The 26,249-nt window shown below is 43.3% G+C and overlaps 1 protein-coding gene across 1 annotated transcript in view; it reads left to right on the plus strand.

Annotated features, from left to right (window-relative positions):
• Positions 1-26,249, plus strand: part of LOC126426580 (ankyrin-3-like) — a 78,454-nt gene that overhangs the window by 43,353 nt on the left and 8,852 nt on the right. Inside the window, exons 2-3 of the mRNA XM_050088477.1 lie at positions 11,204-11,777; positions 15,674-15,820. Coding sequence (XP_049944434.1) covers positions 11,215-11,777; positions 15,674-15,820 — 710 coding nt within the window. The 5' untranslated portion in view covers positions 11,204-11,214. The remainder of the gene's footprint in view (positions 1-11,203; positions 11,778-15,673; positions 15,821-26,249) is intronic.

A 26,249-nucleotide genomic window follows, 5' to 3' on the forward strand; every position in this document is an offset into this window, starting at 1 on the left:
CGAATACAGGCATGCATCAATGCAAGAGGACGTACTACTGGGTATTGGAGGTATTACAATCTGGACCACCACCTCTGAAGGTCTCGCTGTGTGGTGGTACAACACGCAATGTGTGGCTTTCATGAGCAATAAAAAGGGCGGACATGAGGTTCACGTTGCTGTCTGCTCCATTTTTCTGTACAGGTTCCGGAACTCGCGGAACCCAGGTGAGGCAAGACTACTTTTGGTGTGTGTGTGTGTGTGTGTGTGTGTGTGTGTGTGTGTGTGTGTGTGTTCATTTCAAATAACTGACATCGGCAGTTGAAAAAAGATTATTTCGTGAGATTAACGATTCTTCCCTTTGACTTTTATTGAAGTTACAATTTTGCCTCGTGTAGGTTTTTCAGAGGCATTTATTATACAGAGAAACTTAAGACACAAAAAGTCTGTGGCAAAAAAGTCAGTAGAATGGGAAAGCAGTCCAAGTAGCAAATTTTTACATTTTATTTACTAGATGACCAATTACGGACCGAGACCCATTTTCAAATCATAGCATTTACGAACATGTCAAAAATGCTCATAGTACATTTTTGAAACGTTCGGAAATCCCATTTCCGATTATGTTAGGACGATTTCAAAATTGGTCTCAGCTCGAAACTGGTCATCAAATGAATAAAAAGTAAAAATTTGCAACTTGGGCTGTTTTTTTGTGCTACTGATGAACAGTAGTTGTTGCCCTAAGGTACTGCAGCATGCTGCAAGTTCGCAAAAGAAAATGTGTTTGTAAGGTGCAGTAGCTGCTGTTAATTTTTTCCAGAGGAAATGTTTCTCACATGTATAACACTGCAAAATGATTGCAGCTTGCCATAGTTCAGACATTTGGTGGGTGATTTGGTAAATGTAATCTATACCTCTCGACTTTTCACTAGCTTTTTCCACTCAACTGATAAGTCATTCGACGGCTCTTCACTGATGAGGGATCTGACTTTCAGACACGAATAGGTTTTAAGCAGTCCTTTAAGGACTGCATGGTTTTCGGAGGTTTGTGGCTAGAGTGGGGAAGCAGAGCCACTTTGCCGGAGGACGGGAGAATCTCGCGTGCGTCTTTTTCAGCAGGAAGGCCGTCCTGGTTTTGAGCTGGGCGAAGTGTCTCACATGTTACCTACAATGCAATAGTGTTGCACAATCGCAGTTCCCCGACTAAGTGCATAATGAAACTCATCGTATGTGTCAGTATGGGCACTGACTCTGTTGTGAGTAATTCTGCCCATTGATCACTTTCCGATGTCTGCATACAGTGGGGGGGGGAAAAAAATGACGAAAACTGACGTTTGATAGACACACAGCCGTCCATTTATGTAGCCTCACAGTTGCATTTGTGTGCGCTGGTGACGTGATGACGTTCAGAGGGTGCACATGGTCGTAATAAGGACTGAAAAAGCCACACACTATGGGTTTCTTCCAGTATTTAACGACCGTTAAGTTCTAAATGTTCCTTTCAGCTCTGCAGGAAGCTTCAGTACAGTAATGCAAAGTCTATAGTTACCGCGGATGGATGATGTATTGCTCATAATTACGGACTCGTTATGTATTACCCGAGTTGTTTACGTGTGAGAGCAGCAAGGCCCTTGTATTTACTGGATAAACCAATCGGTTACAGTCTTTTAAAAGGTAGTGTGATTCTTCCTCCTCCCAAACTGAGTCTCACTTACCTACACCCTTGAAATGACTGAAGTGCATGGCAGTGGGTACATCCATCGTATCACTTACTAAGAGTTTCTCATGGACCATTCACGTTCAGGGGTGTGTGAAGAATCATTAAAGTGCCTCTGTGTGTGCAGTAATCAGTCTAAACTTGTCTTCGTGATCTGTGCGAGAGCTATATGAATGGAGTTGTGATGTATTCGCAGAGTCAGGATTTGACGTTGGCTCTACAGACCTTCTAAATGTGGTTTTATGGAATATTGTCTCCTCCAGAAATCACCTGCACTCACTGCAGTCCTTAGCTCCTCGAAAAGCATGCAGAATGGCAAAATTCTGGGCTGATTTAACAATTGCGGCATTCCAATAAACCTTGAAAACAAAAGTAAGTAAAATCACTCACCCAGACTCAGTATAGAAACATTCTTATAATGCATATAATGTCTCGTAATCAGCACGAAACACGCCGCGCAGTGTTTCTGTACGAAATAAAATGTTCACATGCGAATATCTCCTAAAATAAATCACTCACAAATCTCAAGCTTTCACAAAATATTCAGTACTGTAGTCGCTCTTTGTCAACGGCAAGAGAAGCAATAAAACGCGCAAATTTCTTTACTTTGGAATAAACATAGGCGTTTACCAGAAGATGGTTCCCGAACGACTTAATCGACTCCTAGATCGGAGGCACAAAGCCGTACTGATACGCACGGGATATGCTTAACTCCTATTGGCTAATAAATTAAACAGCCAATCAGATCATTTGGAGCACTTGTACACTTCAGGTATTTTTAATGTCAGCCAATCAGATTACTGCAGGTAATTTAGACAAGAAATCACGTAATTCCGAAACAAAATAAAATTTAATGAAGACAAAATTAGATTCCATTCCGCAACATAAATTACTTTCAAATTTAATACTCAACGCCCCTTCTGGCTGCCTTTTACAAAACCAAACAGTCGGACATACGTCACGAATTCCGCTATTGTACAAGAAATGTTCACACATAGATTTACTTAATTAACATAAAATTTCAACGTATCTCCTCAAACCCTGCAAAACACTTACATAACCATAACACAAAGAAATAATTATTTTCCAAAGTAGTTTTTATTTAGTCAGAAATATGTAGTAATGAAACGAAACAAAATTCCAGACAATTAGATCTTATGGACCTGTACTTCTGGTTGTAGTTTCAATTGATACTATAAATGAATCCATCACAGTCGTCCCTTAGGGAAAAATTTATATCTCCGAAAGTACTGAAGTTATTCACTTGAAATCAGCTGTGACAGCGTGAGAACCAAAATTCTGCTCTCCTCCCGGCTCCGTGGTAAGCTACGCTTTCGATGTAAGATGACAATTCGTAATAATTAGCTACATTGCAAACCCAAAGAGTGGTTGAAAAAGTGTTCATATAGCCGACATGGCCAGTTTCGTCTGGTTGTTCCATTAAACTGACAGAGTGAGTAAACAGTTGATCAGCCACTCACGTCTTGCTGCATCAGTGACCTGCCCGTCATCCGTGTACTGCTTGCCGTGGAGTGCATCCTTCGTTGGACCAAACAGACGGAAGTCGGAAGGTGCGAGATGCGGGTTGTTCAGCTCTGAGTGATCCACCGGTCACCTTGAATGAGAGCACGTTCCCACATCGCAGGAGTCTCAGCCGTCTGCAGCTGACCGACACGCAGGAGGTCGGCCAGATATGCACAACCTTGCTGCGACGATGACGCTGCTAGGCCAGGCGTTGATCACCAGTGAGCTCTTCTGACGCTGACAGACACCTCGCACTACGACTCAGGGTGCTTCTGTGCACTGCCAAATCTCCTCGAGACATTCTGCAAGCGGATATGAAGATCTCCGATGCTATGGTTCTCATCCGAAAGAAACTGTGACAGCTCTCTGCTTGGGTCGCACCTGCTTTGCGGACGCCATTTTGGAGGCTACATATGGTGCTGTCAGCTGTTGGAAATTCATGAAGCTGTAGGGGAAGTGGGAATATTCCACGATGTCTCACAAATTTCGCATTTTTCCAACGGAAATTGGCCGAGAAAAAAGTGTAGCGTTGCAGATCGAATGCACCTGTAATTTTATAAGTAGCTCAGTTGGACGATGATTGTGCTTACGTATTTTAATCTGGGTCCTTGATCTTGATGTGGCTAGATTCTTCACAATGCCTGTCTTCTTCTCAGCATCTGGTAGCAAGAAATGCGTGTGTTTGAGAATAGCTCTTCCTTAGATTTCTCCCCGAGCTCACTGGAAATTTGTGTAACATCGTTCTCGACCGAAAACACTAACATCTTATTGCTATCTGAGCTGCTATCAATTGCACAGTGAAGTCGTTACCACAGCCAGGACAGACACACAGCCAAACCAGTTAGAGAAGTACTGGCTTGCACGTCAACTACCGAAAATGACGAAGAGATTAAGAAAATGCTTTTTGAGAGAAAAGAAATTGGTCAGATAGTTAAGCGAGATCTAAACTTGATTATGATGGGGCACTCGAAATAGTCGGAATACGAAGAGGAAGAAAAGTTGGAGGAGAAAAGAACTGAAGTAAGGGAATGAAAGGGGAAGCTGCCTGGCAGAATTTTGCACAGAGCACAATTTAACCACTGCTAACAGTTCGTTTGAATCCTGAAAGACAATTGCGTACATGACAAGAGTCAGAATGCACCTCACTATTTGAGACATACTATATAGTCCTAATATTTACTATTACTTAACAAATGAAAATAATGTGCTCGGATCGAACCTTCTTCTCTCATAATGACTTTGGAAGTTGCTAATGTCCATTCCCATCAGCTGGAAAATTATTTCCTGAACCAGAGATTACGAGTTGCAATTTTCATTTTAATCAACAACGTGGAAAGAAGTCCCCTCTTAAGAAAAACTAAGAAAGACATTGTTACCTAACAATCTATCCGGAGTACGATATATTGTCTTAGAAATATTGGACCTTGGTTGGCTGTCTATTCAGAAAATACTGTCTGAAAAACTAGTTTCGTCGATTATTGGACTATTTCTGGACCAGTTGGTTGATAAAGACCAGATGCCATCAGACATGTGGAATTACAGTGGAAGGCCCCATCACATCAAAAACGCCTCTCAGGGGTGGAAGAAATTGATAATATATCAAAAGCTCAGCCAAATGTTTAGTCATTAATAAACCAAGAGGGCGTAGTGCTTTCGCTGACTAATTTCGAATTTGGATGAAAAAAGAATAAACAGGTCTGCAATTCATACTGATGAGGCAACTGTAAAGATTCCAAATTGATGGCACCGTGAAATCGTTTCTGACTTGTGTGACCCACACACGGAAATTACATTGAAGTAGAAAACATGACCACCACTGGAAATTATATAAATATTGAAAAGTAGTTTACTGCACATCGTACTCATTGGAAAGCTTGTAAACAACTTTAATGATGGACGAAATGAGACCACTTCCTCACGGTTTTTCTGGGAAACGACACACCGACAGGTAAATACCTGTTGCAATTTGTGGAACATTCGGTAATGAAGACTGGTAGGGCTACCTTAAAGGTCATGCCTCTTCTAGGGCACCATCACGGCACTCCTATTGAGACTCTGTGAAGAAAAACCTGTGTGGGTGGACAGCAAACTGAAAACCGGTGCAGAAGACACAAATGACAAGCAGCCACATCCACTCATTCGCCCTTCGTCTGCAGACCTGCTGCAGACAGCTGCACGGTGTGTGGTCGAACCACTGTCCTCCCGAATGTGAGTCCAGAGTGTCTCACCGCCGCACCCTGCATATCTACATCTACATCTATACTCCGCAAGCCACCTGACGGTGTGTGGCGGAGGGTACCTTGAGTACCTCTATCGGTTCTCTCTTCTATTCCAGTCTCGTATTGTTCGTGGAATGAAGGATTGTCTGTATGCTCTGTGTGGGCTCTAATCTCTCTGATTTTATCCTCACGGTCTCTTTGCGAGATATACGTAGGAGGGAGCAATATATTGCTTGACTCTTCGGTGAAGATATGTTCTCGAAACTTTAACAAAAGCCTTAACCGAGCTATTGAGCGTCTCTCCTGCAGAGTCTTCCACTGGAGTTTATCTATCATCTCCATAACGCTTTTGCGATTACTAAATGATCCTGTAACGAAGCGCGCCGCTCTCCGTTGGATCTTCTCTATCTCTTCTATCAACCCTATCTGGTACGGATCCCACACTGCTGAGCAATATTCAAGCAGTGGGCGGACAAGTGTACTGTAACCTTTGTTTTCGGATTGCATTTCCTTAGGATTCTTCCAATGAATGGCATCTGCTTTACCGACGATCAACTATATGATCATTCCATTTTAAATCACTCCTAATGTGTACTCCCAGATAATTTATGGAATTATCTGCTTCCAGTTGCTGACCTGCTATATTGTAGCTAAATGATAAGGGATCTATCTTTGTATGTATTCGCAGCACGTTACACTTGTCTACATTGAGATTCAAAATTGCCATTCCCTGCACCATGCGTCAATTCGCTGCAGATCCTCCTGCATTTCAGTACAATTTTCCATTGTTGCAACCTCTCGATACACCACAGCATCATCTGCAAAAAGCCTCAGTGAACTTCCGATGTCATCCACCAGGTCATTTACGTATATTGTGAATAGCAACGGTCCTACGACACTCCCTTGTGGCACACCTGAAAACATTCTTACTTCGGAAGGCTTCTCTCCATTGAGGATGACATGCTGCGTTCTGTTATCTAGGAACTCCTCAATCCAATCACACAATTGGTCTGATAGTCCATATGCTCTTACTTTGTTCATTAAACGACTGTGGGGAACTGTATCGAACGCCTTGCGGAAGTCAAGAAACACGGCATCTACCAGTGAACCCGTGTCTATGGCCCTCTGAGTCTCGTGGACGAATAGCACGGGCTGCGTTTCACACCGTCTTTTTCGAAACCCGTGCCGATTCCTACAGAGTAGATTTCTAGTTTCCAGAAAAGTCATTATACTCGAACAGAATACATGTTTCAAAATTCTACAACTGATCGGCGTTAGAGATAAAGGTCTATAGTTCTGCACATCTGTTAGACGTCCATTCTTGGAAAACGGGGATGACCTGTGCCCTTTTCCAATCCTTTGGAACTCTACGCTCTTCTAGAGACCTACGGTACACCGCTGCAAGAAGGAGGGCAAGTTCCTTCGCGTACTCTGTATAAAATCGAACTGGTATCCCATCATGTCCAGCGGCCTTTCCTCTTTTGAGCGATTTTGTTTCTCTATCCCTCTGTTGTCTATTTCAATATCTACCATTTTGTCACCTGTACGACACTCTAGAGAAGGAACTACAGTGCAGTCTTCCTCTGTGAAACAGCTTTGGAAAAAGTCACTTAGTATTTCGGCCTTTAGTCTGTCATCCTCTGTTTCAGTACCATTTTGGTCACAGAGTGTCTGGACATTTTGTTTTTATCCGCCTACCGCTTTGACATAGGACCAAAATTTCTTAGGATTTTCTGCCAAGCCAGTACATAGAACTTTACTTTGGAATTGATTGAACGCCTCTCGCATAGCCCTCCTCACATTACATTTCGCTTCGCGTAATTTTTGTCTGCAAGGCTTTGTCTATGTTTGTTTGCTGTGAAGTTCCCTTTGCTTCCGCAGTTTTCTAACTCGGTTGTTGTACCACGGTGGCTCTTTCCCATCTCTTACGATCTTGCTTGGCACATACTCATCTAGCGCATATTGTACGATGGTTTTGAACGTTGTCCACTGATCCTCAACACTATCTGTATGTGAGACAAAACTTTTGTGTTGAGCCGTCAGGTACTATGTAATCTGCTTTTTGTCACTTTTGCTAAACAGAAACATCTTCCTACCTTTTTTAATATTTCTATTTACGGCTGAAATCATCGATGCCGTAACCGCTTTATGATGGCCGATTCCCTGTTCTGCGTTAACTGTTTCAAATAGTTCGGGTCTGTTTGTCACCAGGTGGTCTAATATGTTATCGCCACGAGTCAGTTCTCTGTTAACTGCTCAAGGTGGTTTTCAGATAAAGCACTTAAAAAAATTTCGCTGGATTCTTTGTCCCTGCCACCCGTTATCAACGTTTCAGTCTCCCAGTCTATATCCGGCAAATTAAAATCTCCACCCAGAACTATAACATTGTGGGGAAATCTACTCGAAATATTTTCCAAATTATCCTTCAGGTGCTCAGCCACAACAGCTGCTGAGCCAGGGGGCCTATAGAGACATCAGATTACTATGTCTGAGCCTGCTTTAACCGTGACCTACACCCAAATCATTTCACATTCCGGATCTCCGTCAATTTCCTTCGATACTATTGCACTTCTTATCGCTATAAACACGCCTCCCCCCTTGACTGTCCAGCCTGTCTCTGCGGTATACATTCCAATCAAAGTTTAGGATTTAATTACTGTTTACGTCTGGTTTCAGCCAACTTTCTGTCCCTAGTACTATATGGGCGTTATGACCGTTTATTAATGAGAACAGTTCTGGGACCTCTCTATAGACGCTCTTGCAGTTTACTATTAGCACATTAATATTGTTATTCCCTGTTGCATTTTGCCTACTCCTACCTTGCCACGTCTCAGGAGGCATCCTGTCAGGCCTAGGGAGGGAATTCTCTAACCTAAAAAACCCCCATGTGCACTCCACACATACTCCGCTACCCTTGTAGCCGCTTCACGTGTAGTGCACGCCTGACCTATTCAGGGGGACTCTACGTTTCTCCACCCGATAGCGGAGGTCGAGAAATTTGCACCCCAAATCTCCGCAGAATCGTCTGAGCCTCTGGTTTAAGCCTTCCACTCGGCTCCAAACCAGAGGACCACAATCGGTTCTGGGAACGATACTACAAATAGTTAGCTCAGATTCCACCCCGCGAGCGAGGCTTTCCGCCTTCACCAATTCCGCCAACCGCCTGTATGAACTGAGTATGACCTCTGAACCCAGACGGCAGGAGTCATTGGTGCCGACACGAGCAACAATTTGCAATCGGGTGCACCCAATGCTCTCTATCGCCGCCGGCAGGGCCTCCTCCACATCTCGGATGAGACCCCCCGGCAAGCAGACAGAGTGAACACTGGCCTTCTTCCCCGACCTTTCTGCTATCCTAAGGGGCTCCATCACCCGCCTAACGTTGGAGCTCCCAATAACTAATAAACCCCTCCGCCCATGTGCCGGCTCGGACCTTGCTGAAGGAGCAGCCACATGTCCACTCACAGGCAGAGCGGGCGATGCTACACGACCAGCCTCCACATTTACCCTCCGCCTCGTGCGCCGCGAATGCCGCTGAACCCGCCACCCATTGGGGAGAGGGTGGCCCAACCGCGCCCGGTACCCGCGAAGATGTCTCGACAGCAGGGACAGTGGGTGAAGCGTGTAACACCTGGGGTGTACCTTGCGACGCACCAGACCCCCCACTGCCGCTACACTCCGAAGCAGCAGCCTGAAGACGGCTGACTGCGGCCATCAACACGTTCAGCTGTTCGCGAACAGTGGCCGGCTCCCCCTGCAGGCCACTACTTGCATTTCACACACGTTTCTCTGCCGGTTACATGGCGCAGACACGCACGAAGATTGTGTCGCCAAAATATGCTGAAGGTGATCGGGACCATGGCTCTCTGTCTACTAATAATTCAGACACGATCCCGCTCAGTATCTTGGCAAGTTTTTGATTACCTAGAAAACCGTTTGAGTGAAAGAATCTGCGAAAGCTCAGTGTAAACTAGTCGCATTGCGAGTGTCAGAATAAAGTAGAATACTACACCACTGATCTCAGGATACATCAAAGATTTATAAGACAATGATGTCTGTTTGTTAGACGAGGAACATGTCGATGCTCGAAGACTGTATGGAAATGTGAACGTCTTCACAGCTTTTACCACTTAGTTTATTGACATGCAACACCACTTGGGTGTAGGAAAATACGGTAACAACACCTTTAAACAACAGTAAAAACAAAGTTTTTTGAGCCTATAACATTGAGTGCATACTTTGTATGGGGAGGCGAAAAAACCACAAAGCGACATAAAACGGAAACAAGTGTACAATTAACTAACGAGGGATGGGAAAGGAAGACTTGAGTTGGTCGGGTGGCTTCCAGAAGCCTGCAGTGTACGTGTTGGCCTGCGACCCTGCACTGACCTCCGGTGCTACGCTCTGTACAGCACTGCCTCGGCGTCTCCATCCACGTCGAGCTGGCGTGACAGAAGCCTTGGAACGAATTCTTAGGTGCTTTGCTAGCACCGTAACAATCCGGCAGACCTCTTACGCTGGGGTAATGGAGATGCTAAGTCGGCACGTTTCGAAAAAAGTGGACGCCGTTCTCGCGAAACCCACTTGTCTGAATTTACGAAACCAGTTTACACTGTAGGGTGTGGAACTATTTCACTGACTCCGTCGTTTGCCCCCTCATACGACCAGGAGAGTCAAGAGTGATGTCGGAGCTGTGATAGAGCTTACTTTGGTTTACACATGACGTATGTGTCATCTAATAAGTATCCGGACGTTCTGTGGGGCAAAGATTCTATACAAACACGTCAACGCCAAAAGGAGATACAAATAACCATTTGTGTGAAAGTTTCACAACGCACGTTCTGGAAATGGAGCAACGAGTTTCATTTCTAAACTGCTCAACCTGGAAATACCTGGGTACACCATAGCTCGCAACAATCGGATAAAATGGCGACATGATTTATGATTGTATTATGCAGCATTCTTTACCACGGAGGTGGGCGCTGCATCTTTTCCTTAAGAAAGAAGACGCAGATATCAATCTGTTCAAAGGAGAGTTAAAGATACCAATGACAAAAGAGAGTTAAAGATACCAATGAATTTAGACTTAAAGTGGTTCAAAACAGTTCAAATGGCTCTGAGCTCTATGGGACTTAACATCGGAGGTCATCAGTCCAATAGAACTACTTAAACCTAACTAACCTAAGGACATCACACACATCAATGCCCGAGGCAGGATTCTAACCTGCGACCGTAGCAGGCGCGCGGTTCCGGATTGAAACTATTAGAACCGTTCGGCCACGATGGCCGGTCAAGTTTAATCGTGCCTACCCTGAGACATTCACCGACGAAGCTGATTTCTGCATTACATGTACCCCGCTTCTGATCAGGTGTCACGGATCTGAGGAACCTGAGATGAGGAGGAAGAAAATATTCCTCAGAGGTGCCACGAGCTTGGATTTAAATATAAGTCCTGTAACTTTAGTGCTGAAAGAAGTTTGTTGCTTTCCCATTATTTTGCTATGACATAAATAAACCATCTTTTGACTGAGAACGATAACATTTTTAGAAGGTGAAAGCAGTCTATCATAGCCCCGCACTGGTAGTTACAAACGTTAGGTGATCACGAAGCAGTACGGACCCTTGTCATTTTAAGGAAACTGGTGACGTTCCAATTGGTTTAGGGTGGACAACACTTTCACAGCTGTAGTTTCATACAGGTCTGCATGCGCCTCGTACAAGTGTTGAGGGTGCAGTGTGAGGGCTGCTAAGTGGTACTGTGTTTCAGGACCACCCACCATGTCGGCAGTTACGGAGGTTCAGAACACCACAACCGAGGCCCTGGCCGCCCTGCTAGACGGGGGTGAAGGCTCCCTGGTGACGCTGGTGGCGGGCGAGACGAGGGTGGCGGCTCACAGGGCCGTGTTGGCAGCCGCGAGCCCCGTGTTCGCAGCGATGTTCGCGCACGACATGCTGGAGGCCAGCTGCGGCCAGGTGAGCATCGACGACGTGGAGGGCCCGGTGCTGAGGCTCCTGGTCGCCTACACGTATACCCTGCAGGCCCCCCAGCTGCCCGACACGGCCGCCCAGCTGCTCTCGGTGGCCGACAAGTACGGCTTGTCGGCCCTGAAGGCTGCCTGCGAACGGCAGCTGATCTCGCAGTTGGCCGTCGAGACCGCAGCGGCGACGGCCGTCAGGGCAGTGAGGCACTCGTGCCCGGACGCCACGAGGGCTGCCGTCGCCTTCATAAAGGACCACCTGCAGGTGATGGCGACGCGGGGCTGGGCGGACGCTGTGCTCGAGTACCCGCAAGAAGTCAACGAAGTCATCCGTCTACTCCGTGAGCCACCAGCAGAAGCCAGGTAAGCGCGATTCCCTTTTTGGCAGTGCTAGTGTGAATTTGACGTCGCCCTTGCTTTGTTCGCCCTTGCTTTGTTCGTCATGGGTTTCTTTGCTGCCTACGTTGCATAACATTTTAACGTCATCTACTTACTGATCGTCGGTCACAATGCTAAGTCTCTCGCTGTTTTCACTTCTTCTGCTTCTTATCAATTTCGCCTTTCTCTGATTTACTCTGATTCCATATTCTGTACTCATTAGACTGTTCATTCCATTCAGCAAACCCTGTAATTCTTCTTCACTGTCACTGAGGGAATCAGTCATCAGCAAATCTTATATCATTTCACCCTGAATTTTAATTCCACTCTTCAATCTTTCCATTATTTCTGTCATCGCTTCTTCGGTATATAGATTGAGCAGTAGAGGCGAAAGATTACATCTGTCTTGACACCCTTTTTAACCCGAATACTTCGTTCTTGGTCTTCCACTGTTATTTTACCTTCTTGCGTCTCGTACATATTGCAAATTACTCGACTTCTCCTATGGCTTACCCGTTTTTTTCTCAGAATTTCAAACATCTTGCAACATTTGATATTGCCAAATGCTTTCGCCAGGACCACAAATCTTATGAATGTTACGCAACTTCAGTTTTCTTTTCCGTTCTCCTGTGTATTATCCTTCTTAGCAACTGGGATGCTTGAGTTGTTAAGCTGATTGTGCGATAATTCTCACGCTTCTCTGTTCTTGCAGTCTCCCAAATCGTGATGATTATATTTCTCTCAAAGTCAGATTGTATATTGCCAGACTCATACATTCTACACAACAGTGAGAATAGACCTTTTGCCACCTCCCCCAATGATTTTAGATCTTCTGATTGATTGTTGTCTATACCTTATGCCTTCTTTGATCTTAAATTTTCCAAAGCACTTTTAAAATCTGATTCTAATCACCAATATTTTCCATACCGACTCCTGCTTGTTCTTCTGTCACGCCATCGGACAAATTGCTCCAATCAGAGAGGCCTTCAGTGTACTCTATCCAACTATCTGATCTCACCTCTGTATTTAACACTGGAATTCCCATTGTGCTCTTAATGTTACCACGCTTGCTTTTAATTCCGTGGAAGATTGCTTTGACTTTTCTATATGCTGCGTCAGTTTTCCCAAGAATCATTCCTTCTTTGATTTCTTCACATTTTTCGTGCAGCCATTTCACATTAGCTTCTCTGCACTTCCTATTCATTACATCCTTAAGTGACATATTTCTCAATTACTGAATTTTCCTGAATATTTTTGAACTTCTTTCTTTGATTGATCAACTGAAGGATTTCTTATGTTTTCCATGGTTTCTTCGCAGTTAGCTTCTTTGTACCTACGTTTTTCTTTCCAACTTCTCTTACTGTCGTTTTTAAAGATAGCCATTCCTCTTCAACTGAACTACCTATTGAGCTGCTTATTATTGCAGTATCTGTAGCCTCAGAGAACATAAATCTCATCTCTTCTTTCCTTAGTACTATTGTATTCCACTTCTTTGTACATAGATTGCTACTGACGAGTCTCGTAAAATTGAGCCTACTCTTAATCAGTGCTAAATTGTTATGACTCTCTATCTACTCCTGGGTATGCTTTACAGCCCAGTATCTGATTTCAAAATGTTTGCCTGACAATAATATGGTGTGACTTTAAACCTCCCATATTTCGGTCCTTTTCCAAGTATACCTCCTCGTCTAGTGATTTTTGAACAGACTATACCAGCTATTACTACGATAAATTTACTGTAGAACTTAACTAGCCTTTCTTCTCTCCTACTCCTATTACCAAGTACATATTCTCGTGTAACCCTTTCTTCCACTATTTCCCCTACGATCGCGTTTCAGTCCCTCCATTACTATTACATAGTACTGAATTACCTGTTCAATATCCTCACTTTTTCTCTCTCTCCAACTTCTACTTGTGACGTCATCATGTATACCTGAACTATGCATGTTCTTGGTTTGCTTTTGATTCTCACGAGAACATATCTATACTCACTTTCTGCCCTGCCTTTCTATTGATACTGAATCCTACTGCTGTTGCTATTACCGTATTCTCATGTGACCAGAAATCCGTTTCTTATTTTCTGGCTCCCAACCACATTCGAACTCCTCACTTTCCATCTCCCGAATCATAGAATGTTATCCTTTCATTGGTTACTCAACCTTTTTCTCGTGGTCACCTCCCTCTTGGGCCACCTCGCCTGGAGTTTGAATGGGGGACTAGTCTTTTGCCAATGGAGAGACCGTTATAGCTCTTATTGAATCACATGCCACATGTCATGTTGATGCACGTTACGTATCTTTATGCAGTGGTTTACATTGCCTTCTGTATCCTCACGTTGTTGATCATTGCCAATTCTTCCTCATTTAGGAGCAGTTTCAGACCTCAAGGGAAAGAGAGTGCCCTGAACCTCTTTGGAAAGGCTGTTGGCTGAAGAGGGTGACACGCGATGCTGGAAGTCTTCAGACACCGATGCTGGTGATTCTTATTCAAAATTCAAGTGATGGTGAGGTTCAAACCTGGGACTGAGGATTTTCCTGATTACTAGAAAAGACACTACCCCTGGGTGACTGGCCCCAAAGAGCAGGGTATGACTTCCTGAGATATCCAGTAAAGCAGGAGCTATGAGCACTGGGGCTAGTCGTGCACACTGGGGGCAAACAAGAAGAGAACACTCCAGCCAGCACAATAACATTGTCACACTCAAGGCTGTGCCTTACAATCACATTTCCTTCTCGTCTCTGTTTAGCTATCACCTCGAATTTTTTCCGTGCATTCCCTTTTACAAAGCAGACAGGAAATCTCTGCCCCCCCCCCTGTCTTTTTTGAAGTTCCATGTGGCGTTACCAGAGGTCGTCCAGGGAATCCTATCAGGTTTCCTGCTACGGGCATACAGCAGATTATATTCGCAGTCCACCTACAGGTGTACGACATATCTCCCACAACGTCAGTATTGATATGACATTTTCATCCAGCTATCATTTGTTGCCTCTGTCTCTTGGATACATATGCTCCATACAAGTCTATTTTGTTTCTTTTTAAATTAAAAAAAAATCCTTATTCAATAGACTACAGGTTATTTCGCAAGTTGTAAACGTTGTCCATCAGATAAAATTGCATACACTGCGTAATCCGTTTTTTTCTTTTAATGGTGGCCTCTACTGCAAACTGCTCAACACGAAAATTGTTGTTTATGAAACACATCACCACTGCTGTCTTTTCAATTAATCGAATTGGGGAGACATTACATGCATATACACAGTTCTATTTGCTTTACTGAAATGCAAATTTTGAATATACTCTCGATAACTTTTATAGCATAGCTCTTGTAATTCTTGTCCATCTTCTTCATTCCCTCGGGCTTCACATCAGAGCGCCTGCATATCCATGACCATATAGTTTCAACAGTAAGTTGATACCCCAACTTATCAGTCTCTCTGTCTCTCTCTCTCTCTCTCTCTCTCTCTCTCTCTCTCTCTCTCTCTCTCTCTCTCTCTTCCTCCAGTGATATAATTCAGCATCCATATATCAGTTTTCAGATCACCTCACAACCAAACGTAGCAGCCAGTTGACTTTAACTGCTTCTAAATTGTCTGATTGGTGTTCTGTCAGGGCAGCAAAATTGTTGGCCATTATGTTTGGGATTTGCTTTGTGCTTCATTGTGAACAATTTGTTGTTTTGCATCTTAAGCTATGCCATTGGGGTATATAGCAGAAGTAGTGCAGAAAAAGACCAGTTAATTGGTGGTACAGTCACATTAAGTGACAGGCTGGTGTTGTTGGCACTGAGTGTTCTGTTGCCCCGGTGGACAGTCCCTCAGCTGCACCGCCTGCAGTGAGCCCCTGTGTGAACACGCCCACCCACACAGTGTTTCTCTGTGCAGCTCGCCGACCGCCACAGGGGGCAGGTCCACCCCCAACTCTGACAGTCAACCCCACAGCGGCCACAGCCGAACTCCTGCTGCAGCTGCACCTCCCACGTCTGCCCGACACACCCCTCCACCTGATGACGCAGCCGTCTCTCGCTTCCGGTGAGTTGTGTTGCCACACGTGCCCAAGTCTTACCCTCAGAGTACTGCTTATTTTGGCATTAACCAGCCGATACAGTAAATAAAATAAAAAACAGATTCCTTCAGTTTTTGGATAGAGGTTACAGTTGCCATTAAACATTACTTATTTCTCACTTTTTTGGCTATGATATTTTGAAGATTGAGCACATGTGCAGAAGATTTCTCGCTCTCTGTATTTGCCGTGAGAATTAAGTTCATTTCAGAGTCACTCAACTTTAGTTACGTAGGAAGTGTCACATACAAATCATACCCATTTCCAAAGATTCTTTATATATTGATGTGTTGAATCTAGATTTTGTTTTTAGTGATGATTGTGTGTCTTACAAATTGATTCTGAATTAAATGGGTATGCAAACGGGATGTTTCACACAATTCCACTCAACAAAACTTATGTGAATGGTTGTAGATATAAGTTATTGAAGACACTCGGGAAGAAATGACAAAAGAAAGGTAAACAGAAATAAAAGTAATAATTACAAAGTTAATATTTAGTACCGGTATGAGGATACAGCTTGTTTTGGGTATGTCTTAAAATGTAATTCGAATATTCCTTAAATGGTTCCCTAGTGAGTTACATCTGTAGTGACTATTGGAAATCTGTGCCGCACTGGAACAGGATCCCAGATTTTCCGCTTATTGCAGGCAGTCTCCTTGACCAGTAGGCTGCCTGAGTACACCTCCACTTCTGACTCAGTGTCTCATCGACACTTGCACTAGAGTTTATCCCGGGGGACTTGTGGGAAGAGCAGCAAAAGGGAAATCGAATTGGTGGATGTTATCCTACTTCAGCGGATGTACATGAGAACCTCTGGTGGTAGTGTTTGCAAACCATGGGTAATAAACATCATCCACAATGGTAATTCGATCTACGCCAGCAAACGCACTCAGCTGGTCTAATGGTTGAGGTATCTGCTCTCGAGAAGTGAGAAATGCTGTGGGTGTGGCTGAGTGGAGATGCGTACAGCACTGTATGGATCGTCACTTGTAAAAAAACAGATGGATGATGGAGGTCACAAGGTGTCATGAGTAGTGGGTTTGGTTCACCGAGGAGAAGTTTTGCATAATTCCATGGCATAGTTAACTTCTAGTTTCAGAAATGAGCAACTGACGTGGGCAAAGATAGTTGGTCCTACTGAAAAATATATTGACATCTCACAGTGAACTGATACATTTGCAAGATGACTTCATAGACTGTGGATTTCAGTATCAAGTATGGACCATTTTATACTTCAGTTTTATATATATCCAACAGCAGTTTCCTCAATGATGATGGTGCCACTAAACCGGAGTTACTAAATACAGTTTTCCTTAATTCCTTCACGAAAAATTATATATTTTAGGTGTTGTGAAACAACTCAAATCACTTAAGAAAGGCAAGTCTCCTCGTCCAGATGGAATACGAATCAGGTTCCTTTCAGAGTATGCAGACACAATAGTGCCTTTCTTAGCAATCATATATAACCGTTCGCTTGACGAAAGGTCTGTTCCTAAAGACTGGAAAGTAGCACAGGTTACACAAATACTCAAGAAAGGAAATAGGAGTAACCTATTGAATTACAGACACATCACATATTACTGACCTCAATTTGCAGTAGGATTTTGGAGAATATACTGTACTCGAACATTATGACTCGCCTTGAAGAAAATGACTTATTGACAGGTAACCAACACGGATTCAGAAAATATTGTTCGTGTGAAACACAGCTAGCTCTTTATTCCCATGAAGTAATGAGTGCTGTCGACAAGGGATCTAAGATCGATTCCGTATTCCTAGATTTCCAGAAGGGTTTTGATACCATTCCTAACAAGAGACTATTACATGGTGTATACGGCCCGGAAGATCCCGGAAAGACCCAGGAATTTTTTCATCCGCAAGAAAACTGGGAAAAACGGGAATTTTCTAGAATCCCGGGAGATTTTCATTGATGTAGTTTTCAGTTAATTTTTTGTCATTTTGACTGGTAATAACCGATACTCTAACAAAGGACGTTACTGTATCCCGCTACTGCAGAATAATACTGCAGCAACAAAATATGAACGAGGGAATGAAATTTAAATTGCGAAGGAAATGCTTCATATATAAACAAAAAACACACAGTGCTCATACAAGCGTCTGCCAACAGCAAAATGTGTGAAAGGCTGTAGGAAGACAATGCAGTGCTTCGTAACAACAAATTACCTCCGATGTGCGTTAAGTCACAACTGTTTACATTAGATTCATTTAAGCAGTTACGAGCGGAATCACGCGCATGAGCAGTTGAGTCGCTTCTGAGTAGTAGCTTCTCCCGCTTCTGGAAACAGAAATGTCGCTGTTGGTTGTGCACGCAGCAAACGAGAGTATCTGAACCGGGCGCCAATTTCGGAGGTGAGGGGGGGGGGGGGGGGGAGGCAAATTCGTAGTGTTGAGGAAAAATAACCTTGTTTCACAAAGCACGTAGCATCTAGCGCACATTGGTCTATCGATTATTCAAAAGAGTTTGAAGCTCATTGGTGTTGATTTTTGAACATTTTGGATCACATTCTAAGTTGATTTCTGAATGAATCGTAAGGTTATTTTTGAATGCGTGCATAGTGTACGTGATGTACCTGCCAGGGGAATCCTAGTCGCATCTGGAAATAAACTTTCCTGCAGGCAAAAGGGGACGGGGCTACACGAGCGGAGTGGAATAAAGCTGCACGGGTGAATGTAGTATGTGTATGTGACTGACTGGTATGCAGATGATGAGCGAATAGCTGCGTCCATAGATTCAGACTACCAGAGTGGAAATGAACAACTAACAAGAATAACAGATAAGAAATATTAACGTATTATCTTGTCGCTGTATCAAAGAAAATTAAAGTTGGACAGAAAGTTTTTGACCAGGTCGCTAAACTAGAGGGCAAGTTGTACATTTCCTGGTTACCAGCCGCTTAAGTTCCATTCTGGGAGTAGCGCGGAAAACGCGTTGTACGAACACGTAATAACGCCTAACCGGAGAATAATCGCTGGATAATTACTAAACCGGTGATTCTGGCAGAGTTAGTAGAGTTAACTGGAGAATGAGCTTTGACAATGATAGGAATAGTTAGAGAATTAGGGATGAGAAGTTTTTGTTAGAACGAGGAAGGAGAAGAAACGGGGCGGTTCCAAATTTATACAAAAATTTCGTACTACTACTTTTCTACTTTTCGAGCACATGCTTAAGAAACTGGAGTTTATGAATGAAAGATGAAACTTTTTCCTAACATAAAGTCTTTTGCTTGTAGTAGGCCAAACAGGCATTTAATATTGGTACTTGGCGAGTTATATTCTGCCGTATTATGAAAATGACCGTTATTACCAAAACAATCTCGCTTGTTTGGTGTTACAGTTGCTGCAATATTAGAAAGGCCTATTTTCTTTCGTCCTGCAAACAGTGACAATAGACGTAATGAGATCGAGAAACCACACCAGTCTTTGGTACTATTTGTATTAAAAGCTTTTTGAGTATTAGACAACGACATTTCGATTTTTCATGTAGCAAAACATTTGACGAATTTTGATGAGGTAACAGATTCTTTCGCAGAAAGGAAAGCACGGCATGTAAAGGTAGAGCAAGATTAGTGAGAAAAGAACGCAAGGATTGAAGAAATCTGTACTGTCTTGCTTGTCTCTTGTCTTATCTGGTTTTGTGTATCCTATATTTCATTTTGTCACCCAGAACAGAAAGTTATTAGCTATTAGGCAATAAAGAATCCAAATTTTCTGAAGAGTTCTTCGTCTTCCGGTTACAAATAATTCCATCCAGTATTAATTGCAAGGTTATTTTGTTTAAAATCAAAGGAGATTTTAATTTTCGCTGTCCTGAATGTAGTTCGATGGCATCCGTTACAAAATACTGACTTGAGTTCCACAGTGCGAAGTGCAGTGACGTGCAGTGCAGTAAGAGAACGCTGCGTGAAGAGGCGTGGCACTGCACTTCGGCACACTTAAGGCCAAATAACATGTCTTATATTTTCTCGAACACATATGTTTTTGTTTCAAATTTTTCAGAATGATGTGTTTTACAAGATGCACATAGGGTACTTTTGAAAATTCGATTTTTTTTAGTATTGACCCGGTTCGTAAATATCGTAGATCCGAGGCTGACGCGCAGAGAGGTATGAATTATAGTGGGTAGTCTCCACGTGACCCGTGTTAACGTTCAGTGATTTTCCTGTTTCTCCTTCGTTTACTCTCGCGTCACAGTGATTTTGCTGTTTCTCCTTCGTTTACTCTCGCGTCAAATGAAAGCAAAACGGATATCTTTGGCCGGGAGGTATCAAAAATGGCTCTGAGCACTATGGGACTCAACTTCTAAGGTCATTAGTCCCCTAGAACTTAGAACTAGTTAAATCTAACTAACCTAAGGACATCACACATACCAATGCCCGAGGCAGGATTCGAACCTGCGACCGTAGCGGTCTCGCGGTTCCAGACTGCAGTGCCTAGAACCGCACGGCCACTTCGGCCGGCCCGGGAGGTATCAAGTGAATGAAAATAAATTCACATAATTACTGAAGGCTGATATACATTATTAGTTTCAGACTTTATTTTATTTACAAGTTTCTGACAGTCAAGCCTAAATCGCCTTGCAGAACAATGAAGTTATTTTTGTCTGTTTGCTAAAGAAATTTGGCTTTTATTAACCTTTTCTGCAGAGGCATCCAATGTATTTGAAACGAAATTTTTAATTCCACAGTACTGGCTAGTTTCAACTGGTCGCTGCATTTCAAGTGCAAGTTTTCATCTCCTAGCAGGTATGGCATTATGCCATAATAATGAACCAAACATGAGATAATGCAGTACTGGTACTCCAAGAAAATTTACATCTGAATCTGGACATACGAATGTGCACTTTAAGTTGCAGTTTAAATGTGCACATTTTAGTATGGTTCACGAAATTCTGATCTCTTGGAGTACCCTGTGACGTCTTACTGCTTTTACAACGTAATGTAAGATCTTTTAATGTTTTACACGTATGTGCATACGGGCTTCCTACGTCATGTTAGCTGCGCAAGCGCGGGGCGCCTCTTACCTGGCGCTCTCCGGCAGCTGCTGGAACGAACCTGTTTCCAGCAGGTCGTGGAAAAATATTGCGAATGCTGGTTTGAAAAGCGTTACTTTCAAAGTAAATATCCTTTAACGTAAGTTGGACTATGCGCGAGGATGTACCATGAAATTCTTAAATCACAGTGTGTTTCACTCCATTTAAAAATCAAGTCTTTGATGACAAGCCATTTACAAGAATTTCGAACCCTGGAGATCAGACATTTATGTCATTATTAAAAATTTTACTGCCACATTTGTGTGATGTATCTTAAAGTGTAACACGCGCAAAAAATCAACATTATATCGAAAGACTAGCTTCTCTTGCAGCTTATTAACCTTTGTGCGCAATATTATATGTGGAAGCTTTGCTTTTCTTGTAGCAACACTATGTATGTTAATGTAAGCCATTAACTCGTGTGTTACCGCTGCTTAACAGGGGTGTTGCTATTGGCTGACTACGTCACGCGCCCTATGCCCTGAATACTCGCTGTCATGAGCTGGCGAGATCACGTGACATGAGCTGTGACTGCCTTACAAAAGCGCATCGCAATCTCGATTTCAGTGATTCGGAAAGTAACATGCGGTGTTTGGTGGAATTCCAGTGTGTGCTGTCGTTATACGAAAATACGCAACGTACATGTTGCTGCACATCAAAGATATTTCCAAAATGTATCTTTATCCCTGAGTTTCGTTTTCTAAAGTGTCGGGAAATTCTACGCCCATGTCCAAAACCATAACCATTCAAAGGATTGATAAGTTTTGCACTTCCGAGGGAAAATATACTGGCACTTAAGACGGAAAAAGTGTTTTCACGTGGGAGAGTGTATTTTTAAGCGGGAAATCCGGGAAAAATCCGGGAATTTTTTCCTTGTCCACGTATACATCCAGTATTAATCAGATTTGATACGTATGAAGTATCGTCTGTATTGTGTGACTGGATTCTTGATTTCTTCGCAGAGATGTCACAGTTCATAATGATAGACGGCAAATCATAGAGTAGAATAGAAGTCACATACGGCGTTCCGCAAGGTAGTGTCATAGGCCCTCTGCTGTTCCTGATTTACATAAAGGGTCTAGGTGATAATCTGAGCTGCCCCTTAGACTGTTTGCAGAAGATGCTGTAATTTCCAGTAAAATCATCAGACGATCAATTCCAATTACAAAATGTTCTAGAGAGAATTTCTTTATGATGCAAGAAGTGGCAATTGGCACCAAACAAAGAAAAGTGCAAGGTCATCGACGTGGGTACTAAGAGAAATCCGCAAAATTTTTGGTATACGATAGATCGCACTAATCTGAGGGCTGTCAATTCGACTAAATACCTAGGAATTACAATTATGAGCAACTTAAATTGGAATGACCACATAGATAATATTGTGGGAAAGGCGAAACAAAGACTGCGCTTTGTTGGCAGAAACTTAGAAGATGCGACAAACCTACCAAAGAGAGCCTACATTACACTTGTACGTCCTCTGCTGAAATATTGCTGCGCGGTGTGGGATCCTTACCAGGTACGATTGGCGGAGGACAGCGAAAAAGTGCAAAGAAGGGCAGTTCGTTTCGTGTTATCGCGCAATATGGATGAGAGTGTCACTGATATGATACGCGAGTTGGTGTGGCAGTCACTGGAACAAAGGCGGTTTTCTTTGCGACGAGATCTGTTTACGAAATTTCAATTGCCAGCTTTCTCTTCTGATAAAAAATATTTTGTTGACATCCACCTATGTAGGGCGAAATGATAAACATAATAAAATAAGAGAAATCAGAGCTCCAATGGAAAGATTGAGGTGTTCCTTTTTCCTACGCGCCATTTGAGAGTGGAATGGTAGAGAAGTAGTATGAAAATGGTTCATTGAACCCTCTGCCAGGCACTTCAGTGTGATTTGCAGAGTAACCTTGTAGATGTAGATGTTGATTCCCTCCTGTATAGAGATTCAAGTACTCTCTGCTTTGATTGACCAAGATAATCAGCTGCAGATATCGACTTTGGAATCCACTGAACATTTAAAACACTCCTGCAACTCAGGCAGGCAACAGAAGCACACCCATTTCGACTGGCAGTCATGGAAGACACAGAGAATTAGTGTTGAAACTATATCAGGAGCAGGCAACAAACATAAATTTTTCAATTTTCGTGCATACAAATCATGCGGGTAATAACGCGTAATTTGGCACAGGAAGTACATAGCTAAAAGTAAAAAATTTTTAAAAACGCTCAATATAAGATGACACACACCTACATGTGCTACATGCACACTGAAAACATCATTGATAGTGCCGAATTGTATACTTAGTGTCCAGGATAATAGTATTAATCGTGCACCACATGCTGATATCATGTGCTTCACTTGCGACTTCAACTTGCGACGTCATCAAGTATACCTGAACTATGCATGTTGTTGGTTTGCTTTTGATTCTCACGAGAACATATCTATACTCACTTTCTGCTCTGCCTTTCTATTGATACTGAATCCTACTGCTGTTGCTACTACCCTATTCTCATGTGACCAGAAATCCGTTTCTTATTTTCTGGCTCCCAACCACATTTGAACTCCTCACTTTCCAGCTCCCGAATCATTGAATGTTATCCTTTCGTTGGTTACTCAACCTTTTTCTCGTGGTCACCTCCCTCTTGGGCCTCCTCGCCTGGAGTTTGAATGGGGGACTAGTCTTTTGCCAATGGAGAGACCGTTATGGCTCTTATTGAATCACATACCACATGTCATGTTGATGCACGTTATGTATCTTTATGCAGTGGTTTACATTGCCTTCGGTATCCTCACGTTGTTGATCATTGCCAATTCTTCCTCATTTAGGAGCAGTTTCAGACCTCAAGGGAAAGAGAGTGCCCTGAACCTCTGTCGGCCCCTCCGCCCTCTTTGGAAAGGCTGTTGGCTGAAAGAGGGTGACACGCGATGCTGGAAGTCTTCAGACACCGATGCTGATGATTGTTATTCAAAATTCAAGTGATGGTGAGGTTCAAACCTGGGACTGAGGATTTTCCTGATTACTAGAAAAGACACTACCCCTGGGTGACTGGCCCCAAAGAGCAGGGTATGACTTCCTGAGATATCCAGTAAAGCAGGAGCTATGAGCACTGGGGCTAGTCATGCACACTGGGGGCAAACAAGAAAAGAACACTCCAGCCAGCACAATAACATTGTCACACTCAAGGCTGTGCCTTACAATCACATTTCCTTCTCGTCTCTGTTCAGCTATCACCCCGAATTTTTTCCGTGCATTCCCTTTTACAAAGCAGACAGGAAATCTCTGCCCCCCCCCTGTCTTTTTTGAAGTTCCATGTGGCGTTACCAGAGGTCGTCCAGGGAATCCTATCAGGTTTCCTGCTACGGGCATACAGCAGATTATATTCGCAGTCCACCTACAGGTGTACGACATATCTCCCACAACGTCAGTATTGGTATGACATTTTCATCCAGCTATCATTTGTTGCCTCTGTCTCTCGGATACATATGCTCCATACAAGTCTATTTTCTTTTTAAATTAAAAAAAAATCCATATTCAATAGACTACAGGTTACTTCGCAAGTTGTAAACGTTGTCCATCAGATAAAATTGCATACACTGCGTAATCCGTTTTTTTCTTTTAATGGTGGCCTCTACTGCAAACTGCTCAACACGAAAATTGTTGTTTATGAAACACATCACCACTGCTGTCTTTTCAATTAATCGAATTGGGGAGACATTACATGCATATATGTCTCCGAGCTGATAGTCCGTGCTGCTGGAAACGACGTCGAACTGTTCGTGCAGATGGTTGTTGTCTTGGAAACGTCCCCATCCGTTGACACAGGGATCGAGACGTGGCTGCACGATCCATTACAGCCGTGCAGATAAAATGCCTGTGATCTCGACTGCTAGTGATACGAGGCCGTTGGGATCCAGCACGGCGTTCCGTATTACCCTCCTGAACCCACCGATTCCACATTCCGGTAACAGTCATTGGATCTCGATCAACGCGAGCAGCAATGTTGCGATTCGATAAACCGCAATCGCGATAGGCTGCAATCCGACCTTTATCAAAGTCGGAAACGTGATGGTACGCATTGCTCCTCCTTATACGGGTCATCACAACGTTTCACCAGGCAACGCCAGTCAACTGCTGTTCGTGTATGAGAAATTTGTTGGAAACTTTCCTCATGTCAGCGCGTTGTAGGTGTCTCCACCGGCACCAACCTTGTGTGAATGCTCTGAAAAGCTAATCATTTGCATGTCACAGCATCTTCTTCCTGTCCGTTAAATTTGGCGTCTGTAGCACTTCATCTTCGTGGTTTAGCAATTTTAATGGCCAGTAGTGTATTATTCAGACAACATACTGCATCACTAGAAATACGTCTTCTCGCCACGCGAACTAAAGACAGTCTCTCTAATTTAGATTTTTTCACAGTTTTCGGAAAATATTGAAGTTGCTTTTTTGAATTTGTACTGAGGCATAATTTTACTTTCATTGTGTAAACGATTGTTGTCACTTTTTGAACTTTAATCAGGTGCAATGTTTAATTTTGACTGTGAGGCAAGTATATGTGGCACCCATTGCCCCGGGGGGATGGGCGGTTTGAATGGAATAAGACGATTTCAAATGTGAAGAAACAGGACACCTGTTGCGTTACACAATTTTTATCGAAACTAGTGTGCTCTTTCTTCACATCGACATTCTACAAAATCGGACGTTTAAAATGATCAAAAGTGTAAATGACAACACTGGTCGCTGCAATGAACTGAGGGAACTGCTGACGTAATCGGCGCCCCGCGCTACCAACAGAAACAGCAAACTTTTAGATTCGCCTCACAGTTTTGGCACTACAGCTGCAGGGTCGCTGGCGCAGAAACGAAAAAGCAGGGAAGTCGACGTGAAGTGTTGCGGACAAATCTGATACGTGACGATACCGAACGATGGACCCACGACATACCTTTCCGTGTGTCACCTACATGCAGTTACCGTAGCTAGCACGGTGGTTATCGGGAGGTGTGAATGCGCGTCGTTTCCCTTTCAGTTCTTGCTCTGAGGGGGATAGCTTGTTGATGTACAGAGTATTCAATAATAAATCAGTACTCCAACGTACAGCTCTAAAAACCGGCAGTGTACTTACAACGTGCAGCCCATATTTTTATAGGCAGGCACGTTGATGATTTTGTGCTGATATATCAATCCTTTTCTCGATACATCGGATACTGCACATTTTAAAAATATCAAGTCATAGGCAAGCTCTATCATTCCGCAATCGAAGTCTGTTGAAACCCATCGTGCGGCCATCAAGACGTCGGAAGCCCTTTCCCAGGAGTCACCTCAGTAGAGGTGACAGCGGCGCCAACGCGCTGC

This window comes from Schistocerca serialis, chromosome 11, assembly GCF_023864345.2.
Source record: "Schistocerca serialis cubense isolate TAMUIC-IGC-003099 chromosome 11, iqSchSeri2.2, whole genome shotgun sequence".
NCBI lineage: Eukaryota > Metazoa > Arthropoda > Insecta > Orthoptera > Acrididae > Schistocerca > Schistocerca serialis.